Source organism: Melospiza melodia, chromosome 3 (genome assembly GCF_035770615.1).
Source record: "Melospiza melodia melodia isolate bMelMel2 chromosome 3, bMelMel2.pri, whole genome shotgun sequence".
In the NCBI taxonomy this organism is placed as follows: Eukaryota; Metazoa; Chordata; class Aves; order Passeriformes; family Passerellidae; genus Melospiza; species Melospiza melodia.
This window is the reverse complement of record NC_086196.1, coordinates 136,764,460-136,783,868: the sequence shown is the minus strand read 5'-3', so window position 1 is coordinate 136,783,868 and position 19,409 is coordinate 136,764,460. Positions and strand designations below refer to the sequence as shown.

Genomic DNA, 19,409 nt, shown 5'->3' with positions numbered 1-19,409 from the left:
CAGTCTGGCAGAGCACTGGAGTCATATGAGTGGCCTCCCAGGCGAGCTGCTTATGAGTTCAGAGCTATCTGGGCCTCCTTGGGCTGCTGGTGAACATTTAAAGGGAAACTGTGGTGGAGTCAGGACAAATTTTCAGGGCAGATCACCCCAGATCCTGCAGGCCCAGCAAGTACATCCCTTTCCCACGTGGCAATGAGCAACTGCTTTTCTCCTTGTGCTTCTTCTGTCACAGGAAACAAGGCCTGGGTGATGGAGATGTCTCCCACTTCTTTTAATCCCCAAGGAATAACATGAGAAATAAGGAAAAAAGAAAAACTGCCTTTGGGCAAAGTTGTAGCATCTCTTTTTCCTCATAGTCTGTCTCAGAACCTGAGCCAAAGCCCAGAGTGGGGCTCTGGTAGATCTTGTCCCCACCTCATCTCCTGTTACTGAGGACTTTATAAGGCAAAGACTTCTTTAGAAATACAGTGAAGTTCTCTTGGTGGATCTCAGGAAAAATGCACCAGTCAGGAAGAGGATTTCTGCTTTGCAGAAATAGGACTTTCCCCCACAGAACCTGCAGATGCCATATTGAATTTTGTACTGATCCCCACAGGATCTGGTGCCTGTGTAGAGAAAACCCTGGTTTATTTATGAGGTTATGGGACTCTGCACAAATGGGGGCAATTTTGTGTTGTGAGGTCACAGAGATTGGGTTTGGGGGTTTGGATTCCTGTTTGAACATTGTTGGACACACCTGTTTGGCCTAGGCCAGCATGAATGGTCTTACACTAACTTTGAGTGTTCCTTCAAGTGGTGAAAAGGATGAAATTTCAAATCTCATGAGTCTTTTTTTCACTTTCACTGGAGACCTGTGGATTTTAGTCTTCTCAGTTGTGTTCAGTGTTGATATCACTTGAAACTCACATTTTTGAACACCTACAGGCTGAAGGTCCCTTTCTAACTCAGTTGACCAGCTGAGACTTCTAAACTAAGTGACAGGAAAAATTATCTTTAGTTCACTCCTGCAAAAAGGAATCATAAATGATAATAAATGGTCCCCAGACATGGCACAGATGAGGGAGAACGTGATAAAAAAATAGGAATTCACTTTGGGAAGAACCAGATGATTTGCAAACTCCACTAGGATAACTCTGCAGCCAGCGCACATCTGTATCTGAGATGTCTGAAATCCATTTTAAAGCCTAATTTGTATCAGTCTGCTTAAATAAAATGACCCCCCAAACCCCTAAGTTATTGTTGCTTTTTCTTAAATACATGAGCAGCTTCATCCTACTTTTGAGGGCTTTGGAGAGTGCAAACACCACCCAAAATCCCGGAGACTCCAGCAGGACTTTGCAAAAGGAAGGCTTATGCTGCTAATCTCTCTCAGATCAGCTGTAGGGTTGTTGAAGAGATGGACACAGCATCTGTGGAGAGATGTGGGGTTTTTTAGAGGGAGAGACCCTGTGCTGAAAACTGCAGCCTCATACAGGCAGAAATCTTTGTTTAAAGAACTTGTGACATGAGTGGAAGGACGTTGGTGCTTCAGCTAAATCTCATTAAGATTTAAAGAAGCCATGTAAAAAAAAATTTAAAATTGAGTGGAAGCAAACCTCTTTAAGAGGAGATTTATGCCAGAAAAACTGGAATCCCTCTCACCTCCCTGTCTGCCTGGAGGTTGAGTGTCTCCTTTAAGCTGTTTTGATCTGCTCCTTCCTACTTGGCATAGAGGAAGCAGCACCTCTGTGGGGTGAAGGGGTTAAGGATGGTTTGTTCTGCAAGGAGTGAGGTGGATTATCTGCTGGGAGTGATTATGGAATGAGGATCTGGGTTGCTGAGTTTTTTCTGTTGTTAATGCTATGTTTTCCCCCTGCAAATACATGATTTAAATAATGGGAAGTCCTCTGGCCGTTGTTGCCCAGGAGTCGGAGAGATGGGCACCCTCTTATCCTCTCCTAAACCTCAGACACAGTGAGGATGACTGAGGGACAATGCTGCATCCTCTCCAGCATCCCTTCCCCTCCTTCAGCCTCACCCCAATGATAGGTATAAATGCACCAGATTCCCTGGAGAAAAGGGCTGCTGCTGGTTGAGCATCTCATCCCACCCTCTTCAGCTGCTTTGGGCATGAGCTGTTCCACGTCTTGGATCCATCCTTATTCCCTCACCTTCTCTTGACTCTGTTTTGGGCCCACCCAGCTGTGGTTGTAGCAGATAAATCCTCCACAGAGGGGCTGCTTACCAACACCAGCTCCTTCCACATGGATATTCAGGAGATTATGTTGCTCCATTTGCTCCACCAACCAAAGAATTCCAGCTCAGGCTCTCAACATTCACCTTTCACTGCCCACCTGATGGAGTTCACAGAGTTCTCATCTCTTTTCTCTCAATGCTCTTTTCTGTTGTTGCTCAGACAAGGGCAGCTAAGCTGAGATCTGCTCTGCCTTGTGCTGGGGATAGGATGAAGGAATGAGCCCTGACTCTCATGAAATCCCAGCTTGTCTTGTCCCAAGCTTTATTGAGGCTGGGTAAACCTCAAATTCCAGCCCCAGCACTTCTGCTGCTGGACATTCTCACTTTTGGGTGAAACTCCTCCATTCTTTGAGTGCTGAAGGAACAACAAATGCAAGTCCTACCCAATCCTCTCACAAAGGTACCTCTCATGGTCAAATAGTTCTTGCAAGGCATGATGAGGTTTTTCTTTCTTTCACCCACCCAATAGATTGAAACCCAGGAAATTAGGCATTATCCTGGTGGTATCACTTTCTACTCATCCTTCCAAGATCAGCCCTTTCTACCACCACGCTGTGTGGCAGAAATGCTTTGGAGGAGATGCTCTGGATCTGAGTAAAGAAATAGGACTTTCAATGTGTTCACTCTTCTTTCCTCAACAACTCTCTTAACACAGGAATTAGGAGACAGAAGCAAAACCTCCTGATAGCCATTCCAATGACTCCCTTTCTAAAGCTCCTTAAATAGAAGTTGACCTGTCTGGGGAGAAGTGGAGCCTGGGCTTGGCATTACAATCCAAAGAGCAGGGAGGGCTGGCGCTTGGAAGAGGGATGTATGCCACAGGAAATGGTGAACTGACCTTGTCTGGCACTAAATGAGTCCATAGAAGTCTGTGGGGCATGTATGGAAGCAGCTGGAGTCTGGACACATCAGCAGAGGCAGTACCTGGGCTTTTAAGCCCTTCCCTGGGCTGTTTTCTCATTCCTCAGGGATGCAGCTGATGCTGTCCCTGTTTAAAGGCAGAACTGGCCCCTTCCTGTGACGAGCCACGCTCCCACAGACTCGATGAGCCAGGAGAGACACGATTTGATTTTTAAACACACTGCCTTCCTAACAGTATCCATCTCCCTTTGCTTTTCCCCTGCTGGAAGTGAAAATCTTTGATGCTCCCTTTCCCAACGGCTCCTCTCAGCATTTAATTTGCTTTTATATAATTATGGACTGGCTGCGAGGAGGAGAAGGAGAATGAGAAGGAGGAGGAGGAGGTGGAAGAGAGAAGCACTGAACGTGCATGGAGGAGCTCTAGGAATCCTTGCGCCGGAGGAGTCAAGGAGCGCTGAGCAAGCTCCGCTGCTCTCATCCATCAGCGCCCGCATCCCTGGCACGGGCGGGGAGGGAGGCAGGGAGAGGATGCACTGGGGACCTGGTGAGCTCGGCTGCTGGAGCGTGGCGAGCAAAGAGCCCTCCAGGGCTCGGGGAGGCAGGCGGGGACGTGCGCTGCCTTGGAAGAGAGCGCTGCCTTGGAAGAGAGAGCGCAGCCGGCTCGGCGCGCTGGATGGAGGAGCGGAGGAACTGCAAAGCCCAGGAAGGGAGGGGAGGGGGATGCTGGAAAAAAAATGATGCAGCTCGTTCAGTGGATTAGGCAGCCGTGCCTGGAAGTGGCAAAGTGAAAGAGCCACGGATTTGAAAGCCTGGAGGGATTATTCTCCCGCGTTGTCTGACTCGCGGCACAACACAGAGGCCAACAAACTTCACCCGGCGCTTTCTGTGGCGAGCCCAGCAATCTGCAGAACGCCCTGGCAAACCTCCTGGGCTGTGATTTCTGCATTTTCAGTCGGGTTAATAACGTTGGAAGCAGCAGGAAGAAGGGGGCTGGCAAATGTGAGCCATTCTAGCAGGAGTTGTAGAAAGGCATATTCATCATGTCAGCACTTTGGAGGCCTGGAGAGCTCGTGATGAGAGGTTTCAAGAAAAGACTGCATAAATAGGAGGAGGGAAGCTTCTATAAACAACTGTGATGGACATGCTGGCAATGCAGGGGAAAGGGAGAGTGGCTGGCCTTCCTTGATGCTGTAGATAGTGGTGACCTTGGCAAAACCAGCAAAATTTAAACCCCAAAGGAAATTCCAATTTCAGCTCCCACCTCAGCTCCAAAAACTCCTCAGAAATGAACAGGCCCCAACCAGGCTGTCTTTGGGAAGCTGAGTGTCACCCTATGGTGCACGAACTGAACAGAGGCTGAATAACCAAGCAGCTCCACTGCTGGTCTTTGGAAAGGATGGTTGTCCCTCAGGCTGGTCACGCCGGGGCTGGGACAGGGCCATGTCCCCCTTAGCTGGGACAGATGCCCCATGCTCAGCACATCACAGTGGTGGACACTGTGGTGGGCACCAGAATTGGCAAAATATTCCCTATGGAGGCTTTCAAGCCTCCTCTTATCATTTAATTGCCTGTCCAACTAAACCTCCATAACATCCTTGTCCCTACACAATCCTCTCCACTGCCTTCCCCTTCTCTTTTCCTGGGCTTGGTGAGAACCATGGTACCAGTGATAAGACCTTTAACTCCTGGGCACGCATCAGAAAAGGCCCTACAGCATTTAGCTGTTAAACCCCCCTTTTTTTACACTTAACACCATCAGAGCATTGCATAGGCATTGAACCATTTGTCCTCACAACACAAACTCAAATCTGGCCAGTTTTATCATCCTACTTATGTAAGGAGGGGAACTGAGGCAAGGAATGGTCGTATTTGCCCAGTGCCAAGCGACAAACAAGTGGTGCCACAGCAGCAGAGCCTGCTTGCCTCCTCCTGACACCACCATCATTCCTTTAGCCTGGACTGGGTGTGGAAGAGCTGAATCCCATCTTTTCCTTGACACTGACTTGTTTTTTTCTCCTCAGAGGAAACGAGCAGAAATTTTACCCAGCGAACTCAGCAGAGATTTGTCCCAAAGCAGCAACCCCCAGCCAGGGTGGGAAGTGAGCAGCACATCCATCAGCTGCCAGGCACTTGGAGCAGAGGGGAGAGGCTGGAAAGGTGGGAAAGAGAGGGACCACTTACATGGTAATGTTTCTGCACGGTTCTTTTGGATCATTATGCAGAGCTGTAGCACCAGTTGAGGGGCGCTCTCGAGGAACGTTTCCAGGAGGCGCAGCATGTTCACGTCTGCATATTCGTACATCATAGCCCAGTAGAAACGCCGCTGGTGTTCCTTCCTCCTCTGGCTCTGGATCCCCAGGTACATTGTTCGGATATACCTGCAGGGGACAGGAGGGAAAAGCTGGGTGTGAGATGTTGGAGTTGCAGCAAAATCTGTTTCTGGGGTTCTGGGGAGACATTGGGGTTTGCGTGGTTCTTCCGCTCCTGTCACTGTCATATTTTCTGAGAAATCCCCTTGCCCAGGATTCTTCTCCTGGGAAGCTGAGAAGCCCCAGAGAAAAAGAAAAATAATATTATCTCATTTGCTTCTCCTGTATTTGGAACATGGTTTGGAGATTGTTTATCCAATATGTGAATTGGTTTTATTTAATGACCAAACATGGTCCACCTATGTTGGGACTCTGGAAGCTTTCACAAGTTTTAATTAGTATCTTGTTAAGCCTTCTGTATGTATCATTTCTCTATTCTTTAGTATAGTTTCAGTATAGCATAATATAATAGAACATAACGTAACATAATGTAACATATAATATAACATATAATATATAATATATAATATATAACATATAACATATAACATATAACATATAACATATAACATATAACATATAATATATAATATATAATATATAATATATAATATATAATATATAATATATAATATATAATATATAATATATAATATATAATATATAATATATAATATATAATATATAATATATAATATATAATATACAATATATAATATATAATATATAATATATAATGTATAATATATAATGTATAACGTATAATGTATCATATGTCATATATCATATATCATATATCATATGTATATTATATATATTCTATATATATATAAAATATATATATAAATTAGCCTTCTAAGAACATGGAGTCAGATTCATCAATTCCTCCTTTATCCTGGGGACCCAGCAAATACCACAGGCTCCCTCCTGTCAGATCTGAGGAGGACTTTTAGAATCTGACTAATCATTAATGTTGGAAAAGGCCTCCAAGATCACCAAGCCCAGCCTTAAACTCGTTGCCACCCTGAGAACAAGATCATATAATGAAGTGCATTTGGTGTTGCAAGGGTGGGAAAAGTTTAACTGGTACCACCCAAACGTGAAGCCTGGGAGTAAGAAGTGCTTTTGAAATACAAGAGAACAACACCCTCGCCTAATTTTCATCACAAGAAATGAACCCACAGGAAAAATACTGGTCCTAACACTTGGAAGTGGCTTGAGAGACCATCTAAACCCCCTCAGCACTCTGGTAAGGAGCTTCACTCACAGACCCCAGAGCTCAAGAAGTGTTTGCACCATGCTCTCAGGCTCACTGTGGGATTCTTGAAGTTGTCCAGGAATTGGAATCTGACAATCCTTGTGGGTCTCTTCCAGCTCAGGATATTCTGTGATTCTATGATTTGACCCTGTTTCATCATAGGTGGAGCAATGAGACACCACCTTCACCTCAGCATGTGTGTGACCCACAGATGTGAAAGGCCACAGTTTGTCACTGGTCAGCTTTGAGACTTTGGGCAATGTTGGAGTACAAGGAGGTGTCTCATGCATGGACAGGCACAGCTCTACCATTGCCTCTGTCTCAGGACTTGTGGCATTTAAGAAAAAACCCTAACAGAGTCCTTTTTAATGCCTGTTGATATCACAGAATCCCAGAATTGTTTGGGTTGGAAGAGACCTTAAAAATCATCTTGTTCCAGCTCCCTGCCATAGGAAGGAGCGCCTTCCACTATCCCAGGTTGCTCCAAGCCCTGTCCAGCCCAGCCTTGGACACTTCTAGGGATTGACAATCCAATATTGTGCCTTCTTCCTTCTCATCCTGAATGGTGGCTGTAACCCCGTTTGGGATGGGAACCATTTCACCTAATGCCGACCCTAAAGCTGCTCATCTGAGCCAGTCAATCGTCGGAAATGTCTCCTCCCGGGACTGTTCATCTGTCCCAGCTCGGCTGCCAGCGCGGCAGAGGGATGAAACGCCTTCTGGATGCTCTGGGAGGGGCTCCCGGCACAAGCTTTGGGGTTTGGCCAAAACGATTAGATCATCCCCTGGCTCTCGGGCGAGACTGCACAGCCGGGCAGAGCAGGAGGGAAGGACGAGAGCCTGGAGAGCCTCCGGATCTCCGAACTGCACCCAGGGATGGGGAGCTGGGAGAGAAACAGAGCAGTTCTGCGAACCCTGTCCTTCATCCAGCATCTTGTCCTTCCTGACCGGCACAGGAGGCGAAAAAAATCCCGAAAAGAGGGACCGCAAGGACACCAAAAAATGACGCAGGAGAGCCACCAGATGGGGCTCGACACTCGAGAAAATGCTGCGCCAGTCACACGACACTGGTGACACTGGTGTGACATCCACAGCAGACCCCGATGGGACGGAGATGGCCATGGGGCACCTGCTCTCCCAACACGCCCAAATCCACCACCTGCATTTGGAATCTCCATGGAAAGACCCCAACCCCAGGAGCTGCAGCATGACACAGGAATCCTGCCTTCCCTTCAGCCAGGAATTAAATAAATGCAGTTTAGCTGGAAAGGCAAAGTCAGGGAGAGTGTGGTGGCTCAAGGAGAAAGCAGAGAAAAGGAGAATGCAATGGTTTTTGTAATGTTAGTGACACAGAGACAGCAAAAACCAAGTGGTGGTGCCCATAATGTGCTGCCCACTGGCAAAAGCACCATAACCTCTGCCAAATTCCACCAAATTCCACCAAATCCGTCCTGTAGTCCTGGATGGTCTCCCCCTCCCCAGAAGCTCCCATTCCTGCCTGTGCACAAAACCTAAACTCCTTCTCAGAAGGTTAAACCACTCATTTCTCATCACCTCAGCCACAGACAAGAAGAATTTGTTGCTTTTCACCCTGCAGCAGTCTTTTACCTGTTTGCACATAGTTGCCATGTAAACCTTTCATTTCTCCAGATTAAAAAAAAAAATCACAGTTCCATAGAATCATAGAATTATTAAGGTTTGAAAATATCCCTAAGATCATGGAGTTCAATCATTTCCCTAGTACTGCAAAGGCCACCACTAACCTGTGTCCCCAAGTGCCACATCCACATGGCTTTTAAGTCCCTCCAGAGATGAGGACTCTCCCTGACCAGCCACTTCCAATGCCTGATAACCCTTTTTCTGAAGGAATTCTTCCTGATGCCCAACCTGAACCTTCCCTGCTCCATCTTGAGGCTGTTTCCTCTCATCCTGTCCTTTGTTCCCTGGCAGGAGAGCCAGACACCCCACAGCTGCCCCCTCCTGTCAGGAAGGTCCCCCTTGAATCTCCTTTTCTCCAGAAAAAAATTCTCTCAGTGCCTTCTCACAGTTCCTATCTCCTACACCTCTGCTCTTCCACACTGCTGTTCCCAACAGCTGTCTCCACTTTTGGGTTATTTTTAAGACCATCTTTACTTTTCCCAGCCCCCCATTTGGCTGAACCAAGCTGCAACAATGACATTGGGCCACTCAAAAAGATTAGGAGGAAATTATCAGACAGGACACAATGTCCTGCAATGATTTCTCCTGGATCTCTGGGGTTAGGGTGAATCTCTAGGGATTCACACCATCCACAGTTTAAGCAGTTTTTTCTTACTGGCCACAGAAAGAGGACATGACACCAATCCATGGAGGCAGAATGCATGGGAAAAATATTCAAATTCATGGGATTGACACAGTGTCCTGATCCTGCCTCCACCAGTGGCAGTGGCACAAACACCAAATTCTCCCTGACTGCTGAGCCCACAGCCTTTGGCAAAGGTCACCTGCATTGTGCCTCTTCCATGGATGGGGAAACTGAGCCAGAGAGCACCAAAAAGATGCTCTCAAAGTTGTTTTGGCATCAAATCTCAGATCTTTCAGTGCTGTCCCCTGCCTCTAATACCACATGAGTGGAGCACAGCCCTACCAGCTGATGCTCCTCCATCCAGGGTGGACATAATTCCTTCACAGCATAAATCCCAGCCCTGCCCAATCTGACCCCAAAGGACAAATCTGTCCCTATCCCATGGGGCTGTGACCTCAGAAACCCCTTGGCAAATGTTGGGCAGTGTGAGCAAAGCAGCTCTGAGGACCATTTGCAGCAAAAAGTAAATTAACTTAATTTTTCTTTCTCTTTAGTCCATGAAAAAATATGGTGCTCTGTTTTTAGCATCCTTCAGATTCAAATCTGGCAAAGAGAGGAAAGGAATGACTGAGATCCTGTTCCTTCCTCATGTCAGTGGATTGTGATAAAAGTAATAAAGTCATATTTCCACCTTGTGGGCTTTCAGCAAGTAATAAATACCTGCTTAATTTCTACTTAATTAATCAACATAAAATTTCACCCAGCTCCAACATTGATAATTCTAAACTCTATTTCCAAACACCAATGTACAGAACTGGTGTAAACAGTTTTATTCCAGGTCATCTGTTTCCTTATTTTATTTACTTGAGGGTCTTTCAAACCTTTCCTAATATTGGTTAAGTGTAGACAACTTAAGAAGAATTAAGAAAAAAAAAAAATCAATGTCATTTCACCTGAAATTCATTGTTCCCGGTCAAGCTGGTGGCAAACAGACTTCTATAATTAGACTTTAAAATCCATATTCAGGCCTGATCTTCAATCTTTAGCAACATGATGCTTCCTCTTATGTCAGTGAAAACCATTCACTGCTCTGTGCTTTTGAAAATCAGACTAATTTATTTATTTAAGAGCTTAATTTTGGATACAGGAGCCTAACTTTGGCCTTTTTTTTTCTTTTTTTTTTGAATGCTGGCTATTTTTATATGAGTGTGTGTATTTGTGTGTATTTTTAGTTCTAAGTCTCATCACGGCTTCAAGAGATAGAACTAATTTGGGGTTGTGAGGGGGATTGGGGCGATGTTTTTTATTTTATTTTTTTTTTTTTTAGTGCACAAAGGATTGGCTGTCCCCTCCCTCCTGGCAGGGCTCCCAGAATTCTTGTTGGTATAATTACCCTCACTCTTATTTACTACACATGTCACAGCAGCACACGAACTGCTGGGGTCAAAGTCACTGCTGTCCCCGCTCCAAAGTGCCTTTTTAAGGAGCCAAATCCACCAAATGTGGTCAAATAACCTTTGGAAAGAGCTGCAGGAGCCCACCAGGAGGGAGAAGAGGAGATGCAATGCTCCTGCTGTAAAAACACAACCCACCCTGAGCTCTGTGGAAAAAACTGCTCCATGGGGATGACAGGGGTTGGATTCTGGAGGCTCTAGTTTTGTGTCACGAAATGAAGCAGTCCCTGGCCAGCTGGCAAGGATCAGCTCTGTGTGGCTACATCCATCTAATTTGCCCTGGCCAAAATTTCCAGGGGCTGTGTTGATAATTTTACAGGGTGAACTACTGCAGGGTCGTGCCTGGGCCTTGGCAGGGTTGGATTTGCTGAGATGGCACCAGGAAATGTAGGAGGACCTCTGGCAATGGGCTGGTTGAGGGGAGGAGGATGAGTGTCAGAACCCAGGAAATTCCTCTGGGGGGAAAATTCCCAGGAAATTCCTGTCCAGGGACTCAGAGACCCTGGCCCAGAGCCCAAGACCCCTGTGCCCTTGATCTTGACCCATGGAAAAAATTACCAACCTTACATGAGGATCTGCAAGCCACGAAAGTTTAAGTAAAATGATAGTGAATTTATCACAGGGTGAAAAATAGATTTTTTGGGGGTTTTAGAATGGGGGTTCAGGGGGCACGATGGAGGAATCTGGGCATGTCCAGTCTTTCTCCTTCTTCTTCCTGGCCTCCATCTTCTGCTGTGATGCTGGCACTTTTGTATTGGTTTAGAGTAGAAGCTCACTGTCTAACGTAGGTGATAGGTATTGGAAAGTAATTATAAATAATGTATATGTAGTTTTTAGTATAAAAAGATTCTGAGAGATGAGGATGGGTAAAAGGGTCAGAGCTCTCTTGGGAGCCCAGAAAGGCACATCAGGACAGGCCCTGGGCTGTGCTTTGGGGGCAGGAGAGTCCTGGTGGCCTGTCCCACACAACCACAAGCTGACCAAGGACAGGAATCTCAGACTGTAACAGTCTGATCATCTTTCCTGAGGCCAACAGGCCAAGATGCAAGAAATGAGCTCTCTCATCCTCCAAAACCAGGAAACTTCCTCCATATTCAGCACTGGGAATGATTCCTGGCCCTTGTAGATTGCTGAAACCTGCATAAGTTGTGATGACTTGGGAGAGATCGAATATGCCTGGACCATTCTAATGATTATATTCAGATTTTGGCACGGAATCACAGAATATCCTGAGTTGGGAGGGACCCACAGGGATCACTAAGTCCAACCCCTGGCCCTGTACAGGGTGTGGTGAAATTGCAGTGCCCATGAACAGGTCTTGAAATGGCCTGGTTTATCAGTACAGGTGTATGTGAAATGGATTTTGCTCGTGCCCAGCCCTCTGTTGGGGTGGAATGCTGGAGAAACAGCTCTGATGCTGTGGTAGCCAAAACATTGGGGTGTTACCAACACCTTCCCAGCTCCAAATGCAAAGCACAGCAGTGTGGGGGCTGTTGTGGGGAAAACAAACTCCATCTCAGCCAGACCCAGCCAGAGAATCACACAATCTCTGAGGCTGGAAAATATCTCTAAGATCAAGTCCACCCAGCATGCCAGCACCATCATGTTCACCACGGACCCATGTCCACAAATGCCATATCCACACTTCTTGAACACTTCCAGGGGTGGTGGCTCCACAATGTGATGGTGATGCCACAATGTGTCACAGCTTGAGGCTGTTCCCTCTCCTCCTGTCCCTGTTCCCTGGGAGCAGAGCAGACCCCCCTGGCTGTCCCCTCCTGTCAGGGAGTTGTGCAGAGCCACAAGGTCCCCCCTGAGCCTCCTTTTCTCCAGGCTGAGCCCCTTTCCCTGCTCCCTCAACCCCTTCTGGTGCTCCAGCCCCTTCTCCAGCTCCATTCCATTCCCTGGACATGTTCAGCCCCTCAATGTCCCTCTTGTCATGAGGGTGCCAGGGCTGTCCCCAGCACTGGTGTCAGATTAAGCCCTTTTCTGATGCAGAGATGGGGCAACTGAGAGGCATTTAAAAAACTTTTGTTCCATTTTCACTCTCATGTGAAGGGTGAGACAATACAGATGTTATAATTCATGCTATCACAATCTCTACAAATCCATTTCCCACACGCTGGAGGTGCCCCAGCAGTGCCAGCACAGTGGACATTCACTGTCCTGGCCCTGTTGGCCACACTTTTCCTGGATATTCCATCCAAGAACCCCTTAGGCTTCTTGGCCACCTGTCACTCTGCTGTTCAGAAATGTCCTGTGGCACTGCAGGAGCCTGGTTGTGACCTTGGTGATGTGGCAGCAACACCCATCATATGGATGGGCACCATCCCATGGCACCAACCTCCTCCCTGGTGCTCCCTCCTGGAGGAAGAGATTGGGAATGGGGATGGGAATGTCCTTCAGCTGAGGGCTCACCCTCCTGACACCTCATCTGCCTATCAGGATTTTTTTTTTATTTTCTCAGTGTTTTCCCAGGATTTCCTTGGAATTTAGTGTTTTTCCCCTCAGTGACGACCCCAGCACGGCCCTCAGCCCGTCGTCCCCTTCACACTGAGAACCAGCTCGGTGCTGACTTTCCCTTTGCCCTATCATGATTTTTAGGACTTTCCCAGGATTTTTCTCAGATTTTCTCAGGATTTTCTGGAGATTTCCCATATTTTTCCCTGGAATTATGTATGTTTTTCCCCAGTGATGATGTGGGGCATGGCCTTCAGCCCCTCATACCGCTTCATACTGAGTGACAGTTCCCTGCTGATCCTCCCTGGGCCCTATTGGGGTTTTTGGCATTAGATTTTGATCAAATTGAGGTTTTTTGGATTGGATTGGAATTTTTTTTTTTTATTTTCTCAGGATTTTTCCCAAGATTTTCCTGGAATTCAGTGTTTTTCCCCTCAGTGATGACTCCAGCATGGCCTTCAGTCCCTCATCCCCTTCACACTGCGTGACGGCTCCTTGCTGATCCTGCTTGTGCCCTGTTGGTTTTGAGATTAAATTTCCATTAAATTGCATTTTTTGGATTAGATTAGGATTTTCTCTGGATTTTCTTGAGATTTTACCATATTTTTCCTGGGATTTAGGTGTTTTTTCCCTCAGTGGTAACTCTGGCGGGGCCCTCAGCTCCTTGTCCCCTTCACATTGAGTGACAGCTCCGTGCAGGTTCTCCCTGGGTCCATTTGGGTTTTTTTGGGATCAAATTGGAATTGGATTGGGGTTTTTGGGATTAGATTGGGATTTTTGGAGGATTTTCTCAGGATTTTCCCAGAATTTTCTTGGGATTTTCCTGGAATTCTGTGCAAGGGGCCTCATGCACTGGAGGGTGTTCCCAGATTAAAATCCCTCTCCTTGGAGGGGAGGAAACCAGGCCATGAGTAACTGCTGGGAGCAGAGGCTGCCTGAACATCCCCTTACAATGAGGTTACGTGAGGGCAGATCTCAGCTGGAGCAAGCTGGCATCCACAGGGCTCTGGCAATTTACACCAGCTGCGGCTTTGGCCCACTTTTTTAATTTTAATGAATTATTTTCATTCTAACTGATGTAAAAGGAATGGGAGACGCAGCGCTGGAGCAACAGGGGAGTAGGAAAGTGAAATGCTGTCTATTAAAAAAATCAAACTCAAACTTGGAGTTGCCTTCACCATTAATGTGCTCAATATCAACATTTGCTTGTTATTTTCTTTGTTATAATGTCACATGCCAGTGATAAGGATTCACAGATTGATTGTTATTGTTCCTAGTTTGAGTATCAAAAGAGGAATTACAGGGTCCCATCCAGGGGCTGATATTCCACAGCTTTTTCTGGCTGCTCCCACGGCATCAAACTCCTCCAGAACAAGGGGCTGCATCTAAGCTGTCTCTAGGGAGTTGTTCCTGGTCTGGCCTGAGCCTTGAAGGGTGTGCAGGATTTGTTTTCACCACTGCTGGTTGTGTTGGGTCAAAACTATGCTGAACTGAGAAAGATCACTTTTCACCTCAAAATCAAGAAAGGGATCCTTTTTTCTGCACAAACTCTAATCCAGCCTCCTCACAGGTCATCCTGACCACACACACCTAAATAATTATTTTGATGACCTTCATCAAGGCCCTGATCTTCAGAACTGGGGGTCTCAGTGCTTTCTGACAACTTCAGGGGATTTGCTTATATGGTTTACAGCTAAAAAGTCAATTAAAAAAAGGTGTGTTCATCAAGGGGTTTAACCATTCTGCCTTGCAGTTTCTGATCTAAGTCTTATCTACTTGTTTCTATCAGCTCCCATTAAAGAATTAATAATTTGTATTATATACTCTCACTTTCTGCCAAATGTGAGACTGAAATTTGTGTTTGAAGGAATGATTGTCCCAGACTTCTGCTGCACAGGAGAAACTGTTACAATTTCATATTTTAAGCCAGTCTGAAGCTGTTTTAAAGCACAGATGGCTTTACTACACACCAACCTCAAAAGATGCAACTGATTTATAAAACTTATGTTGGAAAGGATCATATTGTGGAATCACAGAAGAATTTAGGTGGGAAGGAGATTTTAGAGGTCTGTGAATCAAGGGTCCCATCCAAGTGGGGATTACTTTGAAGTTAGGGAAGGTTGGTCATGGTCTGGTGCAGTTGAGTTTTGAAAATCTCCAAGGATGGAGATTCCACAGCCCCTCTGGACAACCTGTTCCAGCATTTAACCCCAATCCCTGCAGAATCATGGAATCATCCAACTTGAAAAAGACCTCTTGAGTTCAACCATCCACCCAGCATTATGGGCATGTCCAAACCAAGTCCTCAAGTGCCACATCCACATGGTTTTTTGAACATTCCTGGGGATGGTGAAATGATTTATAGCCCAAGATCACTTCCACTACTTGAAGAAAGTTTACAAATCAGCCCCTCCTTGGATGGAATTAAAAAAAAATAAAATAAAAGCATGACACTGTGGCATTTTTAGGATCCGGTTCCAACAGCTTTGGTATATGCAGGCTGATTTAACTCATGATAATCTGGGGGTTCTGATATACAAAACAGGGCTCTGTGATTGATCATTCCTGAGCAATGTCCCCAGCTCTTCTGAAATTATTGCTGGTGAAAGGGACATAAACCTACACCCCCTCCTCTGGGACAGCACTCCTGGTCTTGGTTCAAATCCCTTTTACCTGATGGTTCAAGTGGGTATTTGGGACTGTGAGAGCACAGGCAGGGCTGCAGGTGTGATTTCATCCTGCTGACAGACACTGGGGTCACAACCTCCAGCAGCTGCACAGGGCAGGGAAGTGGGGCAAGGGCATCACTGCAGATAAAACTCCAGAGGCCAAAGGTGCAGGAGCTGCTCGTGCTGCTCCATCTGGGAGATGTTTCTGGGATTTGTTTCTGTGACTGCTCTGCTTCCTCAGCTGCAGAGTAATTTTCTCTGACTCACAGGCTGAAAGATCACAACAAGAAGAAGAGAAACAAATCATAAAGAAGTGCTAGCCCTAAACAGCCCCACTTTTTGGCACTGATTTGTCAATCCTTCCCCAGCCTGGCTGTTACTGAACTATCCTTGCTTAGCCAGAGCCTGTCCAGTGTTTCTTTATTTGCAAAGATAGTCATGAATGTGTTATTGACATTCACCACAACCCCAGTTTTGGAAGCAGACTCTCCTTGCTGCATCCCCACAGCTGAGGGGCTCCCCTGGATATCCAGACTGCAGAATCCCCATTTCCAGGTCTCTGCTCAGTAAATCAACACAGAATCAGAGAATAGCTTTGTAGCAGCAGCTACCATTGTTTCAACCCAGACTCCTAGAAATCATGTTTGTGTTTTCATTTGTTAATTATTTTCTGAGATGTAGAGCTCTAAAACAGGAATACAAACCCTAAGACCTCTCCAGCACCATGGCATGAATGCCCTTTTTTATAAATTTCAATGTGGAAACCATGCTGCATGAAGGAGGAGGCAGAGCAGCGGGGGCTGCTGGAGAGGGTATCCAAGTGATGGGTGCTACAGAGACATGTCACAGCATCTATCACACGTGGGATGGTCCTTGCACTGAGCCAAATGCTCTCTTTTATCATGTATTCCCCCTCTAAGTTAGTGATGAAATCTTAAACCCCAGTCCCTTCCCTAGTTTGCACATGCTTATTTGCTTTAAGGATACTCCAACACTTGATGCTGTCGCCTCCGGCAAAGCCTTCTGTTTTAAATCAAAGCTGTTAAACAGCTTTACACAGGGACCAGGAAGTTGGACTCACACTGAGTTTTTGCTTCAAGTGTGTTTGTGAAAATAAGGTTTAGTGTCAGGGCTCTCTTTGTGGAAATGAAGATGGTCCCAGTCCAGCCAGTCCTGCAGGAGCAGCTGAAAGCCTTGAAAGGAAGCAAGGATGTTCTGATTGACTTGTCTTGGCTCCAAGCAAGGGAAATTCCCTGAAATGCCAAAGGAAATCCCAAGCAAGTGCCTGAGGACACCCAAAATGTGATCTCAGGGGCACATGGGAGCAGTCACCTCACCCTTTGAACAGGATGGGTCACGTTACAGTGTTTTAACCCAGATGGTCTTGAGAAGAGATTTGGCATTACCAGAGCCATGGGGTAGCTCAGGGGAGGAGAAGCTGGCATTGCTCTGGGACACCAGTCAGTGACAGGGACACATCTTCATCTCCTCACAGAGATCCCTTGGTGGGGAATGCAGAGCAGGAGAGGGAAAAGAAAGGATTTTTGCTATCAGTAAGTCCTTGGAGATGGACACACTTGTGGTTTTCTTGTCCAAGGTTTTCTCACTTCTTGACGGGTTTAACAGTTTGGGGTAGTGGGTCCAGAGAGCTGAACAGACACTGCAAATTCCCTGTGGTCTGAACCCTCAAAAGGCAATGTGGACCCCAGGATCACAGTGACAAAACTGGGAGTTTGTTCCCTCACTCAGAGGGAGACATTTCCATACCCACACTCTGGCTGCTGGAAAAGATGAGGGGGTCACCTCTGTGTCTGGGAGATCAGATATGGATTCTAGGAGAGCATTCCCTGAATTTACAGTATTTACTCTCTCCTCAGCCCTCAGGGTGACTGATGCTTCAGCAGGACTTGAAATCACCAGACAAGCAAAGCAAAGCCTCTCCTAACCCTCCTTTGTAGAGCTGAGGAGGTGGACGCTCCAGGATTTTCAAACAGCATGCCAGAAAAACAGCAGCCAGGAGGGGTTTAGGGGGAAAGGATTCTGCTCAGGAAAAGGAGAGCTGGTTCTTGAGGAGCTGGTGCAGCTGCAAAGAAGCTGCTGCAGAGCTGCCAGGGTTAGAGCTGTGGCTCGCTGCCAGCTGCAGCGCGCTCTGCCCGCCGCTTGCATCCAGAGCACCAGGGCTCCCAGAAAATCCTCAGGGTGCTGATCAGCAGCTACCAGGCATTCCTGAGCCCTTCAGAGAGCCAGGACTGTGCCTTCAGCACAGTCTCCCCTGTGCTGCAGGGGTCAGAGGCATCCCTGGAGCGAAGCTCCTTCGCATGGGGGCTGCGACTGTCGCCTTGGCTTTGCCATCCCTTTGAGGAGAAGGAGCTAAAAACTGGGTGAGCGCCTGTGAAATCCTGGAAGAACAGCCTCAGATTGTGGCTATTTTTAGTTCCACAGAAGCTGCTGCATACATTAGTGAGGGCCTGCCTTCCTCTCCGGGCTCTGAGAAATCACACGGTGTCCTCCCAGCCTGCCAGGAAAGAGTTTAACCCTTGTTGTCCCACCACAGTCAGCCCCAGACAGCTGCACCGTGATGGGGACCAGAACAAGCGGGAGAAAGGTTTTCCTGGGCATTTTGGCTCTTGCAAAGTAAAGGAAGAATGTCTTTGTCCCATGGACCTTGTACCATCATGTGTAGTGGGAGGAGCAGGGACTGGAAGAAAATCCCAGCACAGAAATGGGATCTGACTGCCACCACCATCGTCCCTGTCTGAGGAACAGCCTCACTCCGGGCTGAGAGGGGCAGGGAGCAGCTCAGAGTTTGCAGAACCCGAGAGTTGATTCCTCAACTCTGGTGACCTCTCATGGTAGCCAGGACAGGTGACATTCACGAACTGCCACGTGTGGCCTTCAATTCATCCATCACAGCATTACAGAATCACAGAATGTTCTGGGTTGGAAGGGAATTTAAGGGAATTTAAGCCTCATTTTGTTGCACCCCCTGCCACTGGCAGGGGAACATTCCACTATCCCAGGTTGCTCCAAGCCCTGTCAAACCTGGCCTTGGACATTCCAGGGATGGGGAAATTAAGCACCATGAGCTACTTAATCCAAATCTGCAATCTTTTAGCCACGCAACCTCCTGGGAAACAAAACCTCATCATCACACAGGCCCCTCAGATCCTTGGTGTCGCATCTCCTTCCTCCCACTGGCTGTGTATCCGCTGCTCCAGACACATCACACCAGGAAAACCATGGCTGGAACACAGAAAGGAAATGAGGCCAGGGATGAGCTCACCAGCCCGCTGGAACCGTGATGCCTTTCAGCGCACAATTAACAAAAAATAATTGCAACGCTTATTCCTCCACTTTTTTCTCGGATGGATGAGGAGCAAAGGCTGATCCCTGCACTTCACACCCACAGCGCCTGTCAGCTACGCTGCCCGTGCACTTTCACATTTTTCCAGCTCTTTAATATTTATTACCTCTGCTGCTTTGTATTACTCATCAGCTATTCCTGGCCAGAGGAAACGATGTACTGGTGGGTTCTGGAGCGTGCACGTTCCCTGTTCCTCGAGGGGGCTGTGAGTACAACAGCACCTCTAAACTCTCACTCACTGCTGGGCCAGTGCAGCTTCCCATGGCTTTGGAGGGAGGATACTCAGACAAGCCTTGCCATCCCATCACAAGTGGCTTTCCAAAGGCCACCAGGATGTTTTAGGCCATCAGCAGAGGAGACACAGCCTTTTTGGGAGGTACAGGAACCTTTCCATGGGTGTATCCTGCTGATCCCTGCAGGAACATCCCTCAGCAAGTTCACCTGAGCATCCTTCCCTTCTTCACTTGTTGTTCTTTTCCAAGTCTCCTCCCAGCCCTGTGGTTAACCACGGGTCT

The 19,409-nt window shown here is 47.1% G+C and overlaps 1 protein-coding gene across 1 annotated transcript in view; it reads right to left on the bottom strand.

The window, feature by feature from the left end:
- XKR6 (XK related 6) overlaps positions 1-19,409 on the bottom strand; it is a 186,549-nt gene that overhangs the window by 21,295 nt on the left and 145,845 nt on the right. Inside the window, exon 2 of the mRNA XM_063153174.1 lies at positions 5,278-5,474. Coding sequence (XP_063009244.1) covers positions 5,278-5,474 — 197 coding nt within the window. The remainder of the gene's footprint in view (positions 1-5,277; positions 5,475-19,409) is intronic.